Below are 17,934 nucleotides of genomic sequence, written 5' to 3'. Positions count from 1 at the left end.
AAGACTCTTCCTAGAGTTGGCTGCCCGGGCAAACTGAGCAATCGGGGAGAAGGGTCTTAATCAGGGAGGTGACCAAGAACCCAATGGTCACTCTGACAGAGCTCTAGAGTTCCTCTGTGGAGATGGGAGAACCTTCCAGAAGGACAACCATCTCTGCAGCACTCCACCAAACAGGCCTTTATGGTAGAGTGGCCAGATGGAAGCCACTCCTCAGTAAAAGGCACATAAAAGCCCACTTGGAGTTTGCCAAAAGGCACCTAAAGACTCTCAGACAATGAGAAACAAGATTCTCTGGTCTAACGAAACAAGATAGAACGATTTGGCCTGAATGCCAAGTGTCACATCTGTAGGAAACCTGGCACAATCTCTACGGTAAAGCATGGTGGTGGCAGCATCGTGCTGTGGGGATGTTTTTCAGCGGCAGGGACTGGGAGACTAGTCAGGATCGATGGAAGGATGAATGGAGCAAAGTACAGAGAGATCCTTGATGAAAACTTGCTCCAGAGTGCTCGGGACCTCAGACTGGGCCGAGGCAACACAGGCATGGCTTTGGGACAAGTCTCTGACTGTCCTTGAGTGGCCCAGCCAGAGCCTGGACTTGAAACCGATTGAACATCTCTGGAGAGACCTGAAAATAGCTGACGCGACGCTCCCCATCCAACCTGACAGAGCTTGACGTGTGCCAAGCCTGTAGTGTCAAACCCAAGAAGACTCGAGGCTGTAATCGCTGCCAAAGGTGCTTGAACAGAGTCCTGAGTAAAGGGTCTGAATACTTAAAATGTGATATTTCTGTTTTTATTTTTATAAACCTGTTTTTGCTTTGTCATTATGGGGTATTGTGTGTAGATTGATAAAGGCAAAAAACAATTGAATCATTTTTAGAATAAGGTTGTAACGTAACAAAATGTTGAGAAACGTTAAGGGATCAGAATACTTTCCGAATGCACTGTACATCTAAACAGAAGTAATAGTTACCAGTAACAGGATAAATAGATAGATACTTATGGTAATGGAAATCAATAATCAATGAACATCAGCTTAGTGGTAGGAATACATCTAAAACTATGGTTGCGTCTTACGCACGTGTACATCTGTCTGTCTGTCTGTCTGTCTGTCTGTCTGTCTGTCTGTCTGTCTGTCTGTCTGTCTGTCTGTCTGTCTGTCTGTCTGTCTGTCTGTCTGTCTGTCTGTCTGTCTGTCTGTCTGTCTGTCTGTCTGTCTGTCTGTCTGTCTGTCTGTCTGTCTGTCTGTCTGTCTGTCTGTCTGTCCATCCGTCTGTCTGTCTTTGTGTGTGATTGACTGACTGATGTGTGTGCATGTGTGTGTGCGTTATGACAGGTGCGTGCTATGGACAGTGGTGTGCCTCCCCGCTACAGAGACCTCCCTCTAATCATCAACATCCTGGACGTCAATGATAACACACCCGTCATTGAGAGACAGCTGGGCTACAATGTCAGTATCAGCGAGGTGAGTCACCCAATCACACACACATCAGTCAGTCAGCCAGTCAATCACATATACAGTCAGACGCACATATGGAGATTAATTTGGGCCAAGAAAGAGCCTATGGTAGATACTGTTACTGATCACCAAGTTACCTAACATCTTAGTAAGCAGCTAAGATACCGTCATATAATAACATGGATTGTCAATGGAGACACATTTTTTCTTAGGTGTCAAACTGCTGACATGTTCACATCATGTACTTGACACATGACATGTACACGTCATGTAGACATTGTGTTCACGTGACACTTACACATCATGTGTCATATTTCAATGTATTATCTGATAATTAATGTCTTCTGAATGTCTACATGTAAAATACTATCTTATTACGCCCAGTCTTATGACTAAGTCCGACAAAGACAAGTTTGCATCAGGTTAGAAAAAGCATTAGCATATAACAAGAGAAAAAAAACTGTAAAACACGGGATAGTATGACTAATGATGTAAATTTCCAAGACAACATCAAATTGGAAAAAATGAAGCACCAACCTAATTACCTAATTATCTTACCTTAAAAGATCCTATAAGACAACCCTATGCTTAGCATGACTAATGGACCGAGACATTTAATCAATTTAATTAAACTTAGCTAAATTAGGTATATCACAAATAACTGTAACAACTTATATTTGAAATACTGTATAAGAAAAAAGATCAGACTAGTTGAGATGCAGCCACCACTCCTGTGTGGATCTCGGCCTATTTCTAAAATCAATATGGACAGTGCCCTGTATTGAAAGTTAATTTACTAACAACGAGGGCTTTTTTGGAGCCCTATTTAAGAAATAAGGGGTAGACTTACCTGTTTGACAGATGCAATTATGCTATATTTAAGCAATAAGGCCAGAGGGGGTGTGGTATATGGCCAATATACCACGGCTAAGGGCTGTTTTTATGCGCGACCCAATGTAGAGTGCCTGGATACAACCCTTAGCCATGGTACAGTGGTTGCTCAACTAAAAGTGTTGCGATTATGCTGCGGGACTTAGAGGTAATTTGTGGTTTAGTACGGTACCCTGCGTCACTACTTCATTGCCTCAGACCAGCACAAGGGGGAGTTAGAGCACTGATTATGCTTTTGGGTCCCAAGGCGCTACTGTATCTCTAACTGACACCATGTGACCACAAGCTATATATGGTCCCTTACGGCCATTCGTCAATGGAAATGCCTAAAAAGACGTCACAATGCTGTAGACACCTTGGGGAATGCGTGGAAAACGTAAGCTAATTCGTAGCTCATTCACAGCCATATAAGGAGTCATTGGCATGAGACGGTTTCAAAAAATGTGGCACTTCCTGATTGGATTTTTATCTGGGTTTCGCCTGTAACATCAGTTCTGTGGCACTCACAGACAATATCTTTGCAGTTTTGGAAACGTCAGAGTGCTTTCTTTCCAAAGCTGTCAATTATATGCATAGTCGAGCATCTTTTGACAAAATATCTTGTTTAAAACGGGAACGTTTTTAATCCCAAAATTTTAATAGCGCCCCCTAATGCATAACTGGTTCATGTGGGGCGCCGCATGGCATGCTTTCGCTGTAATGGCTACTGTAAATCGAACAGCGCAGTTAGATTAACAAGAATAAGCTTTCAACCGATAATAGACACTTGTATGTACATACATGTTTAATATCCATAATTTTTATGATTATTTGAATTGCGCGCCCTCCAGTTTCACTGGAAGTTGCTAGCGGAACACCTAGCCCTAAGAGAACCACTGTACAGTCGTGGCCAAAAGTTTTGAGAATGACACAAATATACATTTTCAGCAAGTCTGCTGCCTCAGTTTGTATGATGGCAATTTATATATACTCCAGTATATATATATTGTATATATAAATTGCCATCATACAAACTGAGGCAGCAGACTTGCTGAAAATGTATATTTGTGTCATTCTCAAAACTTTTATGAAGAGTGATCAGATGAATTGCAATGATTTGCAAAGTACCTCTTTGCCATGCAAATTAACTGAATCCCCCAAAAACATTTCCACTTCATTTCAGCCCTGCCACTAAAGGTCGAGCTGACATAATGTCAGTGATTCTCTCATTAACACAGGTGTGAGTGTTGACGAGGACACGGCTGGACATCACTCTGTCATGCTGATTGAGTTCGAATAACAGACTGGAAGATTCAAAAGGGTGGTGCTTGGAATCATTGTTCTTCAAGTCAAATCAAATGTATTCATATAGCTTCATACATCAGCTGATATCTCAAAGTGCTGTACAGAAACCCAGCCTAAAATCCCAAACAGCAAGCAATGCAGGTGTAGAAGAAAGGTGGCTAGGAAACACTCCCTAGAAAGGCCAAAACCTAGAAAGAAACCTAGGGAGGAACCAGGCTATGAGGGGTGGCCAGTCCTCTTCTGGCTGTGCCGGGTGGAGATTATAACAGAACATTGCCAAGATGTTCAAATGTTCATAAATGACCAGCATGGTCAAATAATAATAATCACAGTAGTTGTCGAGGGTGCAGCAAGTCAGCACCTCAGGAGTATATGTCAGTTGGCTTTTCATAGCCGATCATTAAGAGTATCTCTACCACTCCTGCTGTCTCTAGAGAGTTGAAAACAGCATGTTTGGGATAGGTAGCACGTCCGGTGAACAGGTCAGAATTCCATAGCCGCAGGCAGAACAGTTGAAACTGGAGCAGTAGCACGGTCAGGTGGACTGGGGACAGCAAGGATTCCTCATGCCAGGTAGTCCTGAGGCATGGTCCTAGGGCTCAGGTCCTCCTCTGAGAGAGAGAAAGAGAGAATTAGAGAGAGCATACTTAAAATTCACACAGGACACCAGATAAGACAGGAGAAGTACTCCAGATATAACATACTGACCCTAGCCACCCGACACATAAACTACTGCAGCATAAATACTGGAGGCTGAGACAGGAGGGGTCAGGAGACACTGTGGCCCCATCGGATGATACCCCCGGACAGGGCCAAACAGGAAGGATATAACCCTACCCACTTTGCCAAAGCACAGTCCCCACACCACAAGAGGGATATCTTCAACCACCAACTTACCATCCTGTGACAAGGCCGAGTATAGCCCACACAGATCTCCGCCACGGCACAACCCAAGGGGGGCACCCCTTCTAGGGTCGGCATGAAAGAGCACCAGTAAGCCAGTGACTCCACCCCTGTAATATGGTTAGGCAGAGAATCCCAGTGGAAAGAGGGGAACCGGCCAGGCAGAGACAGCAAGGGCGGTTCGTTGCTCCAGAGCCTTTCCGTTCACCTTCACTCCTGGGCCAGACTACACTCAATCATATGACCCACTGAAGAGATGAGTCTTCAGTAACAACTTTAAGGTTGAGACCATGTCTGCGTCTCTCACATGGGTAGGCAGACTATTCCATAAAAGTGGAGCTCTATAGGAGAAAGCCCTGCCTCCAGCTGTTTGCTTTCGAAATTCTAGGGACAATTAGGAGGCCTGCATCTTGTGACCGTAGCGTACGTGTAGGTATGTACGGCAGGACCAAATCAGAGAGATAGGTAGGAGCAAGCCCATGTAAAGCTTTGTAGGTTAGCAGTAAAACCTTGCAATTGTCCCTTGCCTTAACACGAAGCCAGTGTAGAGAGGCTAGCACTGGTGTAACATGATCAAATATTTTGGTTCTAGTCAGGATTCTAGCAGCGGTATTTAGCACTGACTGAAGGTTAGTGAGTTGCTGCGCAACAGCCTTTTCTAAAAAATTTGAGAGGAATGGAAGATTCGATATAGGCCGATAGTTTTTTATATTTTCTGGGTCAAGGTTTGGATTTTTCAAGAGAGGCTTTATTACTGCCACTTTTAGTGAGTTTGGTGGATAGAGAGCCATTTATTATGTTCACATAGGAGGGCCAAGCACAGGAAGCAGCTCTTTCAGTAGTTTAGTTGGAATAGGGTCCAGTGTGCAACTTGAAGGTTTAGAGGCCATGATTATTTTCATCATTGTGTCAAGTGATATAGTACTAAAACACTTGAGTGTCTCTCTTGATCCTAGGTCCTGGCAGAGTTGTGCAGACTCAGGACAACTGAGCTTTGAAGGAATACGCAGATTTAAAGAGGAGTCTGTAATTTGCTTTATAATAATCATGATCTTTTCCATGAATTTATTACTTTTGAAGTGAAAGCAATCCTCACTTGGGGAATGCTGCTTTTTAGTTAGCTTTGCGACAGTATAAAAAATAAATTTCGGATTGTTCTTATTTTCCTCAATTAAGTTGGAAAAATAGGATGATCGAGCAGCAGTGAGGGCACGGCACTGTCTTTCCAAGCTAGTCGGAAGGCTTCCAGTTTGGTGTGGCGCCATTTACGTTCCAATTTTCTGGAAGCTTGTTTCTTATGAGAAATATTTTGAGTTTTTAGGGGTGCAACTGCATCTAGGGTATTGCGCAACGTTAAATAAGTTCCTCAGTTAGGTGGTTAACTGATTTTTGTCCTCAGATGTCCTTGGGTAGGCAGAGGGAATCTGGAAGGACATCAAGGAATCTTTGTGTTGTCTGTGAATTTATAGCACGACTTTTGATACTCCTTGGTTGGGGTCTGAGCAGATTATTTGTTGCATTTGCAAACGTAATAAAATGGTGGTCCGATAGTCCAGGATTATGAGGAAAAACATTAAGATCCACAACATTTATTCCATGGGACAAAACTAGGTCCAGAGTATGACTGTGACATTGAGTAGGTCCAGACACATGTTGGACAAAACCCACTGAGACGATGATGGCTCCGAAAGCCTTTTGGAGTGGGTCTGTGGACTTTTCCATGTGAATATTAAAGTCACCAAAAATTTGAATATTATCTGCTATGACTACAAGGTCCGATAGGAATTCAGGGAACTCAATGAGGAACGCTGTATATGTCCCAGGAGGCCTGTAAACAGTAGCTATAAAAAGTGATTGAGTAGGCTGCATAGATTTCATGACAAGAAGCTCAAAAGACGAAAATATCATTTTTTTGCTAATTTTTATTTGCTATCGTAAATTTTAGCAACATCTCCGCCTTTGCGGGATGCACTGGGGATATGGTCACTAGTGTAACCAGGTGGTGAGGCCTCATTTAACACAGTAAATTCATCAGGCTTAAGCCATGTTTCAGTCAGGCCAATCACATCGAGATTATGATCAGTGGTAAGTTAATTTACTATAACTGCCTTTGAACTTAGGGATCTAACATTAAGTAGCCCTATTTTGAGATGTGAGGTATCACAATCTCTTTCAATAATGGCAGGAATGGAGGAGGTCTTTACCCCCCTAGTGAGATTGCTAAGGCGAACACCGCCATGTTTCGTTTTGCCCAACCTAGGTCAAGGCACAGACACGGTCTCAATGGGGATAGCTGAGCTGACTACACTGACTGTGCTAGTGGCAGACTCCACTAAGGTGGCAGTCTGGCTAAGAGCCTGCTGCCTGGCCTGCACACTATTTCATTGTGGAGCTAGAGGAGTTAGAGCTATGTCTATGTTGGTAGATAAGATGAGAGCACCCCTTCAGCTAGGATGGAGTCCGTCACTCCTCAGCAGGCCAGGCTTGGTTCTGTTTGTGGGTGAGTCCCAGAAAGAGGCCCAATTATCAAGGCCCCTTTTGTGAGGGGCAGAAAAGAGTTTTCAACGAGTGATTGAGTTGTGAGACTCTGCTGTAGAGCTCATCACTCCCCCTAACTGGGAGGGGGCCAGAGACCCCTGTCAACCATGGTAACCATGCAAGGAAACACATTCATTGCTTTGCACAAAAATGGCATCACAGGCACAGATATTGCTGCCAGTAAGATTGCACCTAAAACAACCATTTATCGGATCATCAAGATCTTCAAGGAGAGCGGTTCAATTGTTGTGAAGAAGGCTTCAGGGCACCCAATAAAGTCCAGCAAGCGCCAGGACCGTCTCCTAAAGTTGATTCAGCTGCGGGATCGGAGCACCACCAGTACAGAGCTTGCTCAGGAATGGCAGCAGGCAGGTGTGAGTGCATCTGCACGCACAGTGAGGGGAAGACGTTTGGAGGATGGCTTGGTGTCAAGAAGGGCAGCAAAGAAGCCACTTCTCTCCAGGAAAAACATCAGGGACAGACTGATATTCTGCCAAAGTCATTTTCTCTGATGAATCCCCTTTCCGATTGTTTGGGGCATCCGGAAAAAAGCTTGTCCGGAGAAGACAAGGTGAGCGCTACCATCAGTCCTGTGTCATGCCAACAGTAAAGCATCCTGAGACCATTCATGTGTGGGGTTGCTTCTCAGCCAAGGGAGTGGGCTCACTCACAATTGTGCCTAAGAACACAGCCATGAATAAAGAATGGTCCCAAAACATCTTCCGAGAGCAACTTCTCCCAACCATCCAGAAACAGTTTGGTGACGAACAATGCCTTTTCCAGCATGATGGAGCACCTTGCCATAAGGAAAAAGTGATAACTAAGTGGCTCGGGAAACAAAACATCGATATTTTGGGTCCATGGCCAGGAAACTCCCCAGACATTAATCCCATTGAGAACTTGTGGTCAATCCTCAAGAGGCGGGTGGACAAACAAAAACTCACAAATTCTGACAAACTCCAAGCATTGATTATGCAAGAATGGGATGCCATGTGGCCCAGAAGTTATTTGACAGCATGCCAGGGCGGATTGCAGAGGTCTTGAAAAAGAAGGGTCAACACTGCAAATATTAACTCTTTGCATCAACTTCATGTAATTGTCAATAAAAGCCTTTGACACTTATGAAATACTTGTAATTATACTTCAGTATTCCATAGTAACATCTGACCAAAATATCTAAAGACACTGAAGCAGCAAACTTTGTGGAAATTAATATTTGTGTCATTCTCAAAACTTTTGGCCACGACTGTATATTGGCCATATACCACAAACCCCTGAGGTGCCTTATTGCTATTATAAACTGGTTACTGACATAATTAGAGAGGTAATAATACACGTTTTGTCATACCCATATTATACAATCTGATATACAATGGCTGTCAGCCAATCAGCATTCAAGGATCTAACCACGCAGTTTATAATTGTTGTTATTTCCTCCAATAGGGACAGTCTCCCCTGATCACATCAAAGGTCCCCCGTAACCCCAGTTTTAACTGACAGTTAACCCCTCTTTGCGAATTGAATGAAAATGATGAAACACGGATAGACACTAATGAGAAATAATTGTTTACGTTTGTTTCTTTTTTATTGTTAAAATTTTTTGGGAAGCCTGACTTACCTTTACATCCATGAATACATGTAACTTTGTGGGCTGAAGGTCATTTCACTTATGGTGTTTAATAGATCAATCAAATGGTGTGTGCACAGAGCACTGTCTGGATGCTGGACTTATTTTGGATTAGACAAAAATGCTCATGGAACCAAGTTAACCTACTTTTTGAAGGGATGTGTTTGACAACCAGATGAAACATCATGACTGTTTGTGTTCATGACACATTTAACATCTTGAAGCTAGGGGGCACTATTTTTATGTTTGGAAAAATAACGTTCCCAAAGTAAACGGCCTATTTCTCAGGACCAGATGCATATGCATATAATTGACAGATTAGGATAGAAAACACTCTAAAGTTTCCAAAACTGTCCAAATATTGTCTGTGAGTATAACAGAACTGATATTACAGGCGAAACCCCGAGAAAAATCAAACCAGGAAGTGGCTTCTATTTTGAAAACTCCATGTTCCATAGCCTCCCATTGCTCCATTTAAAGGGATATCAACCAGATTCCTTTTCCTATCGCTTCCTCAAGGTGTCAACAGTCTTCAGACATAGTTTCAGGCTTTTATTTTGAAGAATGAGTGTGAACGACCACATTGCGTAAGTGGATAGGTGGGGGCTCTCAGAGTGAATTGTGAGCAAAAGAGAAAGACTCCCGGTCCTAGTGAAAAGCCAACTGTCCTGGTTGATATATTATCGAATAGATATTTGAAAAACACCCTGAGGCTTGATTATAAAAAGCGTCTGACATGTTTCTGTGGACATTATGGATATAATTTGGAATTTTTGTATGCGTTGTCATGGCCGCTCTTTCCGGTGGATTCCTGGGCATAACGCAACAAACTAACGGAGGTATTTTGATATAAAAAATATCTTTATGGAAAAAAATGAACATTTGTTGTCTAACTGGGAGTCTCGTGAGTGAAAACATCCGAAGATCATGAAAGGTAAACAATTAATTTGATTGCTTTTCTGATTTTCGCGACCAAGTTACCTGATGCTAAGTGTACTTATTGTTTTGTCGAGCGATCGATAAACTTACACACGCTTGTATTGCTTTCGCTGTAAAGCATCATTTCAAAATCTGGATTAACAAAAGGGTAAACTGTGTTTTGCAATATTGCACTTGTGATTTCATGAATATGAATATTTTCTAGTAATATTATTTGACTGTGCTATTATTTGACTATGCTATTCAGCGTTGCTGATGACAATTATACCGGATCTGGTATGGGTGGTTCAGAGAGGTTAACGGTAAAGCATTTTCTATTTTAAATTAGGCCTACATGTCTTAACTATAAATCCCCATTAACTCTGGGATATGTGGGACACGAGCGTCACACCTGGCCAAAAGCCAGTGAAAATGCAGAGCGCCAAATTCAAATAAATGACTATAAAAATCAAACTTTCATGAAATCACACATGTAAGATACCAAATTAAAGCTACACGTGTTGTGAATCCAGCCAATGTGTCAGATTTCAAAATAGATTTTCGGTGAAAGCAAACGATGCTATTATCTGAGAGTAGCACCTCCGTAAACAAAGAGAGAAAACATATTTCAACCCTACAGGCGCGACACAAAAAATATAAATCATGCCTTACCTTTGACGAGCTTCTTTTGTTGGCACTCCAATATGTCCCATAAACATCACAAATGGTCATTTTGTTTGATTAATTCCGTCGATATGTATCCAAAATGTCAATTTATTTGGCGCTTTTGATACAAAAAAACACCGGTTCCAACTTGCGCAACGTGATTAAAAAATATCTCAAAAGTTACCTGTAAACTTTGCCAAAACATTCAAACTACTTTTGTACTACAACTTTAGGTACTTTTTAAAGTAAATAATCAATAAAATTGAAGACAGGATAATCTTTGTTCAATACAGGAAGAAAACAAACTGACACTACCTTTCTGGTCATGCGCCTCTATCTAACAGAACACTTGAAGTGACCCTCGTTTTGAACAGGGCTACTTCTTCATTACACAAAGGAAAAACCACAACCAATTTCTAAAGACTGGTGACATCCTGTGGAAACGGTAGGAACTGCAAGAAGGTCCCTTAGAAATCTGGATTCCCAATGAAAGCCATTGAAAAGAGAGTGACCTAAAAAATAAAAAATATCTGAAGGGTTTTTCCTCTGGGTTTCACCTGCTACATAAATTATGTTATACTCACAGACATGATTCAAACTGTTTTAGAAACTTCAGAGTGTTTTCTATCCAAATATACTAACACTGTGCATGTCTTATCTTCTGGGGATGAGTAGCAGGCAGTTGAATCTGGGCATGCATTTCATCCGGACGTGAAAATACTGCCCCCTGTCACCAAGAAGTTAAAAGAAATGTATGCAATAGGAGGTCCCAGTAAAAAAGTGACCCCCAAATGTCACGGTATAATTCACACTCCTGATGGTAATTTCAAGTGAATTTACTGCTGTATGCTTATACCAATATATAATATCCTGACCTTGAATGCAATCATTATAACAATACTTTTGGAAGTAACTTCTCTGGGATATGTGGGACAGTAGCGTCCCACCTCGCCAACAGCCAGTGAAATTGCAGGACACCAAATTTTAAAAAAACAGACATCCCATAATTAAAATTCCTCAGAGATAGAAGTGTTATACACCATTTTAAAGATAAACTTCTTGTAAATCCAGCCACAGTGTCCAATTTCAAAAAAGCTGTACGGCGAAAGCACACCAAACGATTATGTTAGGTCAGCACCTAGTCACAGAAAACCATACAGCCATTTTCCAGCCAAGGGGAGCGCTCACAGAAGTCAGAAATAGTGATTAACTTAATCACTAACCTTTGATCTTCATCAGATGGCACTCACAGGACTTCGTTACACAATACATGTGTGTTTTGTTCAATAAAGTTAATCTTTATGTCAAAAATCCTCATTTGAAATTGGTGTGTTATGTTCAGAAATGCATTGTCTCAAACAAACATCCGGTGAAAGTGCAGAGATCCACATCAAATTACAGAAATACTCATAATACACATTGATAAAAGATACAAGTGTTAAGCATGGAATTATAGATAAACTTCTCCTTAATGCAACTCCTGTGTCAGATTTCAAAAAGGCTTTACGGCAAAAGCACACCTTGCGATTATGTTAGGCCAGCACCTAGCCAAAAAAACATACAGCCATTTTCCAAAGAAGGAGAGGTGTCAGAAAAGTCAGAAATAGCGTTAGAAATATTCACTTACCTTTGATTATCTAGATCGGAATGCACTCCCAGGAATCCCAGTTTCACAATAAATGTTTGTTTTGTTAGATAAAGTCCATAATTTATGTTCAAATACCTCCTATTTGTTCGCGCGTTTAGCCCAGTAATCCAAATGCTCAATGCGCGATCGCTTAGTTCCGGTGAAAGTGTAAAAAGTTATATTACAGTTCGTAAAAACATGTCAAACGATGTATAGAATCGATCTTTAGGATGTTTTTATCATAAATTTTCAATAATGTTTCAACCTGGCAATTCCTTTGTCTTTAGAAATTAAAAGGAACGAAGGTACCTCTCGTGGCCATGCGCATGATTTAGCTCATGGCATTCTGCCAGACACCTGACTCAAACAGCACTCATTTGTTCCCCCTTTACAGTATAAACAAGGTTCTAAAGACTGTTAACATATAGTGGAAGCCTTAGGAAGTGCAATATGCAAAACGCTGTATATTGGATAGGCAAAGACTTGAAAACCTACAAACCTCAGATTTCCCACTTCCTGGTTGGATTTTTTCTCTGTTTTTTGCATGCCATATGAGTTATGTTATACTCACAGACATCATTCAAACAGTTTTAGAAACTTCCGAGTGTTTTCTATCCAAATTTACTAAATATATGCATATTCTAGCTTTTAGGCCTGAGTAGCAGGCAGTTTACTCTGGGCCCCTTTTTATCCATGCTACGCAATACTGCCCCCCAGTCCAAAATATGTTAATTTATGGTTTATTTGAACAGGGAAATGTACCAAACCTAAGCTGAAGCATTTAATGCGTGGAACTATCATAATTATATTTATTAAATCCACCTTGCATCAATTAACGTCTTATGGGCAGGTAGGACGGTAGTGTCCCACCTGGCCAACATCCGGTGAAATTGCAGATCGCGAAATACAAAAGGCAGTACTATAAATATTTAACTTTCATAAAATCACCAGTGTAATACATCAAAATAAAGCTTAACTTCTTGTTAATCCAGACGCTGTGTCATATTTCAAAAAGGCTTTACGGCGAAAGCAAACCATGCGATTACCTGAGGACAGCGCCCCACATACAAACACATGAAAAACATATTTCAACCAGGCAGGTGCGACACGAAAGTCAGAAATAGCGATATAAAAAATGCCTTACCTTTGAAGATCTTCTTCTGTTGACACGCCAAAAGCTCCCAGTTACATCACAAATGGTCCTTTTGTTTGATAATGTCCTTTATATCCGTAAAAACTCAGTTTAGCTGGAGCGCTTCAGTCAATAATCCACCCAGTTTCCCTCCATCAAAATGCATACAAAATGAATCCCAAACGTTACTAATAAACTTTTCCAAACAAGTCAAACAACGTTTCTAATCAAACCTTAGGTACCCTAATACGTAAATAAACGATACAATTTAAGACGGAGAATCGTTATTGTCTTTATCGGAGAAAAATAACAACACGTGCTTGGAAACACAACAGCCAAAATGGGAGCCGCCTAAGAAACACTACATTTTCCGGCTCATTTTTCTAAAAACATGCCTGAAACTCTTTCTAAAGATTGTTGACATCTAGTGGAAGCCCTAGGAACTGCAATCTGGGCCTTATAATAAAAGTGAAAGCCATTGAAAATAATGGTAGGCTGAAATTGTTTTTTTTGGCGATGGTTTGTACTCGGGGTTTTGCCTGCCATATCAGTTATGTTACATTCACAGACATAATTTTAACAGTTTTAGAAACATTGGAGTGGTTTCTATCCAAATCGACCAATTATATGCATATCCTAGCTTCTGGCCCTGATTAACAGGCAGGTCACTTTGGGCACGCTTTTCATCCGGACGTCAAAATATTGCCCCCTACCCATGAGAGGTTAAAGTTCAGAATTCTAATCTGGGTCTGTGTTTGCCACTGATGTGAAAGTTAAATTACACAAAATAATATAAGTTTAAATATATCCATGACATATAAACAGTAAAAAAAAGAAACGTCCCTTTTTCAGAACCTTGCCTTTCAAAGATAATGCGGAAAAATCCAAATAAATTCACAGATCTTCATTGAAAAGGGTTTAAACACTGTTTCCCATGCTTGTTCAATGAACCACAAACAATTAATGAACATGCACCTGTGGAACAGTCGTTAAGACATAAACAGCTTACAGACGGTAGGCAATTAAGGTCACAGTTATGAAAACTTAGGACACTAAAGAGGCCTTTCTACTGACTCTGAAAAACACCAAAAGAACGATGCCCAGGGTCCCTGCTCATCTATGTGAACATGCCTTAGGCATGATGCAAGGAGGCATGAGGACTGCAGATGTGGCCAAGCCAATAAATTGCAATGTCCGTACTGTGAGACGCCTAAGACAGCGCTACAGGGAGACAGGACGGACAACTGATCATCCTCGCAGTGGCAGACCATGTGTAACAACACCTGCACAGGATCGGTACATCCGAACAACACCCCTACAGGTACAGGATGGCAACAACAACTTCCCGAGTTACACAAGGAATGCACAGTCCCTCCATCAGTGCTCAGACTGTCCGCAATAGGCGGAGAGAGGCTGGACTGAGGGCTTGTAGGCCTGTTGTAAGTCAGGTCCTCACCATACATCACTGGCAACAATGTCGCCTATGCGCTCAAACCCACCGTCGCTGGACCAGACAGGACTGGCACAAAGTGCTCTTCACTGACGAGTCGCTGTTTTGTCTCACAAGGGGTGATGGTCGGATTCGCGTTTATTGTCGAAGTAACGAGCGTTACACGAGGCCTGTACTCTAGAGTGGGATTGATTTGGAGGTGGAGGGTCCATCATGGTCTGGGGCAGTGTGTCACAGCATCATCGGACTGAGCTTGTCATCATTGCAGGAAATCTCAACGCTGTGCGTTACAGGGAAGACATCCTCCTCCCTCATGTGGTACCCTTCCTGCAGGCTCATCCTGACATGACCCTCAGCTTGACAATGCCACAAGCCATACTGCTTGTTCTGTGCGTGATTTCCTGCGAGACAATAATCTCAGTGTCAGCAAAGAGCCCGGATCTCAATCCCATTGAGCACGTCTGGGACCTGTTGGATTGTAGGGTGAGAGCTAGGGCCATTCCCCCCAGAAATGTCTGGGAACTTGCAGGTGTCTTGGTAGAAGAGTTGGGTAACAACCCACATCAAGAACTGGCAAATCTGGTGCAGTCCATGAGGAGGAGATGCACTGCAGTACTTAATGCAGCTAGTGGCTACACCAGATACTGGCTGTTACTTTTGATTTTGACCCCCCCTTTGTTCAGGGACACATTATTCCATTTATGTTAGTCACATGTCTGTGGAACTTGTTCAGTTTATGTCTCAGTTGTTGAATCTTGTTATGTTTACAGGAGAATTGACAATTGAATAAAATATACAAAATTATAATATTATGTTGAGATGGAGCTGCCACTCTTGCGTGTATTGCTAAAATCAATCGGAGGTGAAATATTTCGGCCTAGGTATAAAGCGATCTATAAAAATGTTATGTTAATAGGTTAATATGTTTTCCACTAGTTTTAGGCTGGGTTTCTGTACAGCACTTTGAGATATCAGCTGATGTACGAAGGGCTATATAAATACATTTGATTTGATTTGATTTATTAATACATGCATGGAGAACATGCATCTATTTGCATAAGCCCTACTTGTCCTTGGCAAACATGATCAAAAAATGATAATCAAATCATGGCAAAACCATCTGTGTGATAATGAATTCAGTGCATCATTGTCTATCAATATCGTAAATAGGCCTATGAGACCATAAGACCACAGTAAGTGCACAATCAGCTTATACTCCCATGGGTAGGCCTATATGGTACAACATTTTGTTAAAAAGTGGGGTTAGACTGGTTTTAATTGTCATTTTTGGATAAAATACATTGTTATGTCAAAGTAGATTTTTTTTTTTTCGCGGATCTGACCCATTAGTATCTCCCCTGGAGTTGGTAGTGGTTCTCTAAATGGCAGAGAACATGTGGTAAAACCCCTTGGTTTACGCATCTTTGAAGTTTAGACAGTAACAGGAGCCTAATATTTGGGACAGTAACTGAAGTCTGGACACTAACAGTAAGGCCTCACATGAAGCCTATTATAATATTAACTTCTTTAGAATTAACTGTTTCTTGCAGTAAAATGACAGACCAAATGTTAATTTGTCACATACACAAGTCAGTCAATCAATCACATACTCAATTGCACACACACACACACACACACACACACACACACACACACACACACACACACACACACACACACACACACACACACACACACACACACACACACACACACACACACACACACACAGCTCTCAATTATTCACATGTTCACCCACAGACTACTAATGTAAGTAAGAGTTCAACTTTAAAAAAATGTTTGTCTGTGTTTGCTTCAATTTAATCTTATCTGAACGGTATGTCCAATTGTGTTTTTAAAAGGTAATTAACTGTTGCCGAAAACACTAATGAGTTCAAATACCACCAATCTACTGGAAATGTAGATAAAGTACTACACTGAACAAATATATAAATGCAACAATTTACAGTTCATATAAGGAAATCAGCCAATTGAAATACATTCCTTAGGCCCTAATCTATGGATTTCACATAACTGGGAATACAGATGTGCACCTGTTGGTCACAGATACCTTAAACAAAATATGGGGGTTGATCAGAAAATCAGTCAGTACCTGGTGTGACCACCATTTGCCTCATGCAGCCCGACAATTCTCCTTCGCATAGACTGTTGATTGTGGCCTATGGAACGTTATCCCACTCCTCTTCAATGGCTGTGTGATGTTGCTGGATATTGGTGGGAACGGGAACATGCTGTCGTGCACGTCGATCCAAAGCATCCCAAATATGCTCAATGGGTGACATGTTTAGTGAGTATGCAGGCCATGGAAGAACTGCAAAATGTTCAGCTTCCCGGAATTGCGACATGAGGCCTTGCATTATCATGCTGAAACATGAGGTGGTGGCGGCGGATGAATGGCATGACAGTGGGCCTCAGGATCTCTGTGCATTCAAATTGCCATCGATAAAATGCAATTGTGTTCCTTTTCCGTAGCTTATGCCTGTCCATACCACAACCCCACCGCCTTCATGGGACACTCTTTTCATAACGTTGACGTCAGCAAACCGCTTGCCCACACGACTCCACACACGCTGTCTGCCATCTGCCCTGTACAGTTGAAACCGGGATTAATCCGTGAGGAACACACATCTCCAGTCTGCCAGTGGCCATCGAAGGTGAGCATTTACCCACTGAAGTCAGTCAAGATGCCGACTGCTGTCAAGTCAAGAACCTGGTGAGGGTGACGAGCACACAGATGAGCTTCACTGAGACGATTTCTGACAGTTTTTGCAGAAATTCTTCGGTTGTGCAAACCCACAGTTTCATCAGCTGTCTGAATGGCTGGTCTCAGTCGATCCCGCAGGTGAAGAAGCTGGATGTGGAGATCCTGGGCTGGCGTGGTTATACATGGTCAGAGGTTGTGAGGCCGGTTGGACGTACTGCCAAATTCTCTAAAACGACATTGAAGGCTTCTTTTGGTAGAGAAACTAACATTACATTCTCTGGCAACAGCTCTGGTGGACATTCCTGCAGTCAGCATGTCAATTGCACGCTCCCTCATCACTTGAGAAATCTGTGGCATTGTATTGTGTGTCAAAACTGCACCTTTTAGAGTGCTCTTTTATTGTCCCCAGGACAAGGTGCACCTGTGTAATGATCATGCTGTTTCATGTTTCTTGATATGCCACACCTGTCAGGTGCATGGATTATCTTGGCAAAGAAGAAATGCTTACTAACAACATTTGAGAACAACATTTTAAAGAAATAAGGAAATAATATTTTTGTGCATATGGAAGATTTCTGGGATATTTTATTTCAGTTCATGAAACACTTTACACCAACACTTTACATGTTGCATTTGTATTTTTGTTCAGTGTAGTTGAACTACATGTAGTGGAGCTACTCCCCAACACTTGTAGGTTCGATCCCTTCAACCA

The 17,934-nt window shown here is 41.7% G+C and overlaps 1 protein-coding gene across 1 annotated transcript in view; it reads left to right on the top strand.

Moving 5' to 3' along the window:
- LOC109865854 (cadherin-23) overlaps nt 1-17,934 on the top strand; it is a 555,430-nt gene that overhangs the window by 444,257 nt on the left and 93,239 nt on the right. Inside the window, exon 36 of the mRNA XM_031799369.1 lies at nt 1,339-1,467. Within this exon, the coding sequence (XP_031655229.1) occupies nt 1,339-1,467 (129 nt within the window). The remainder of the gene's footprint in view (nt 1-1,338; nt 1,468-17,934) is intronic.

This window comes from Oncorhynchus kisutch, linkage group LG20 (genome assembly GCF_002021735.2).
Source record: "Oncorhynchus kisutch isolate 150728-3 linkage group LG20, Okis_V2, whole genome shotgun sequence".
In the NCBI taxonomy this organism is placed as follows: domain Eukaryota; kingdom Metazoa; phylum Chordata; class Actinopteri; order Salmoniformes; family Salmonidae; genus Oncorhynchus; species Oncorhynchus kisutch.
The sequence above is the reverse complement of the archived record's forward strand: the minus strand, read 5'-3'. Positions and strand labels throughout refer to the sequence as shown.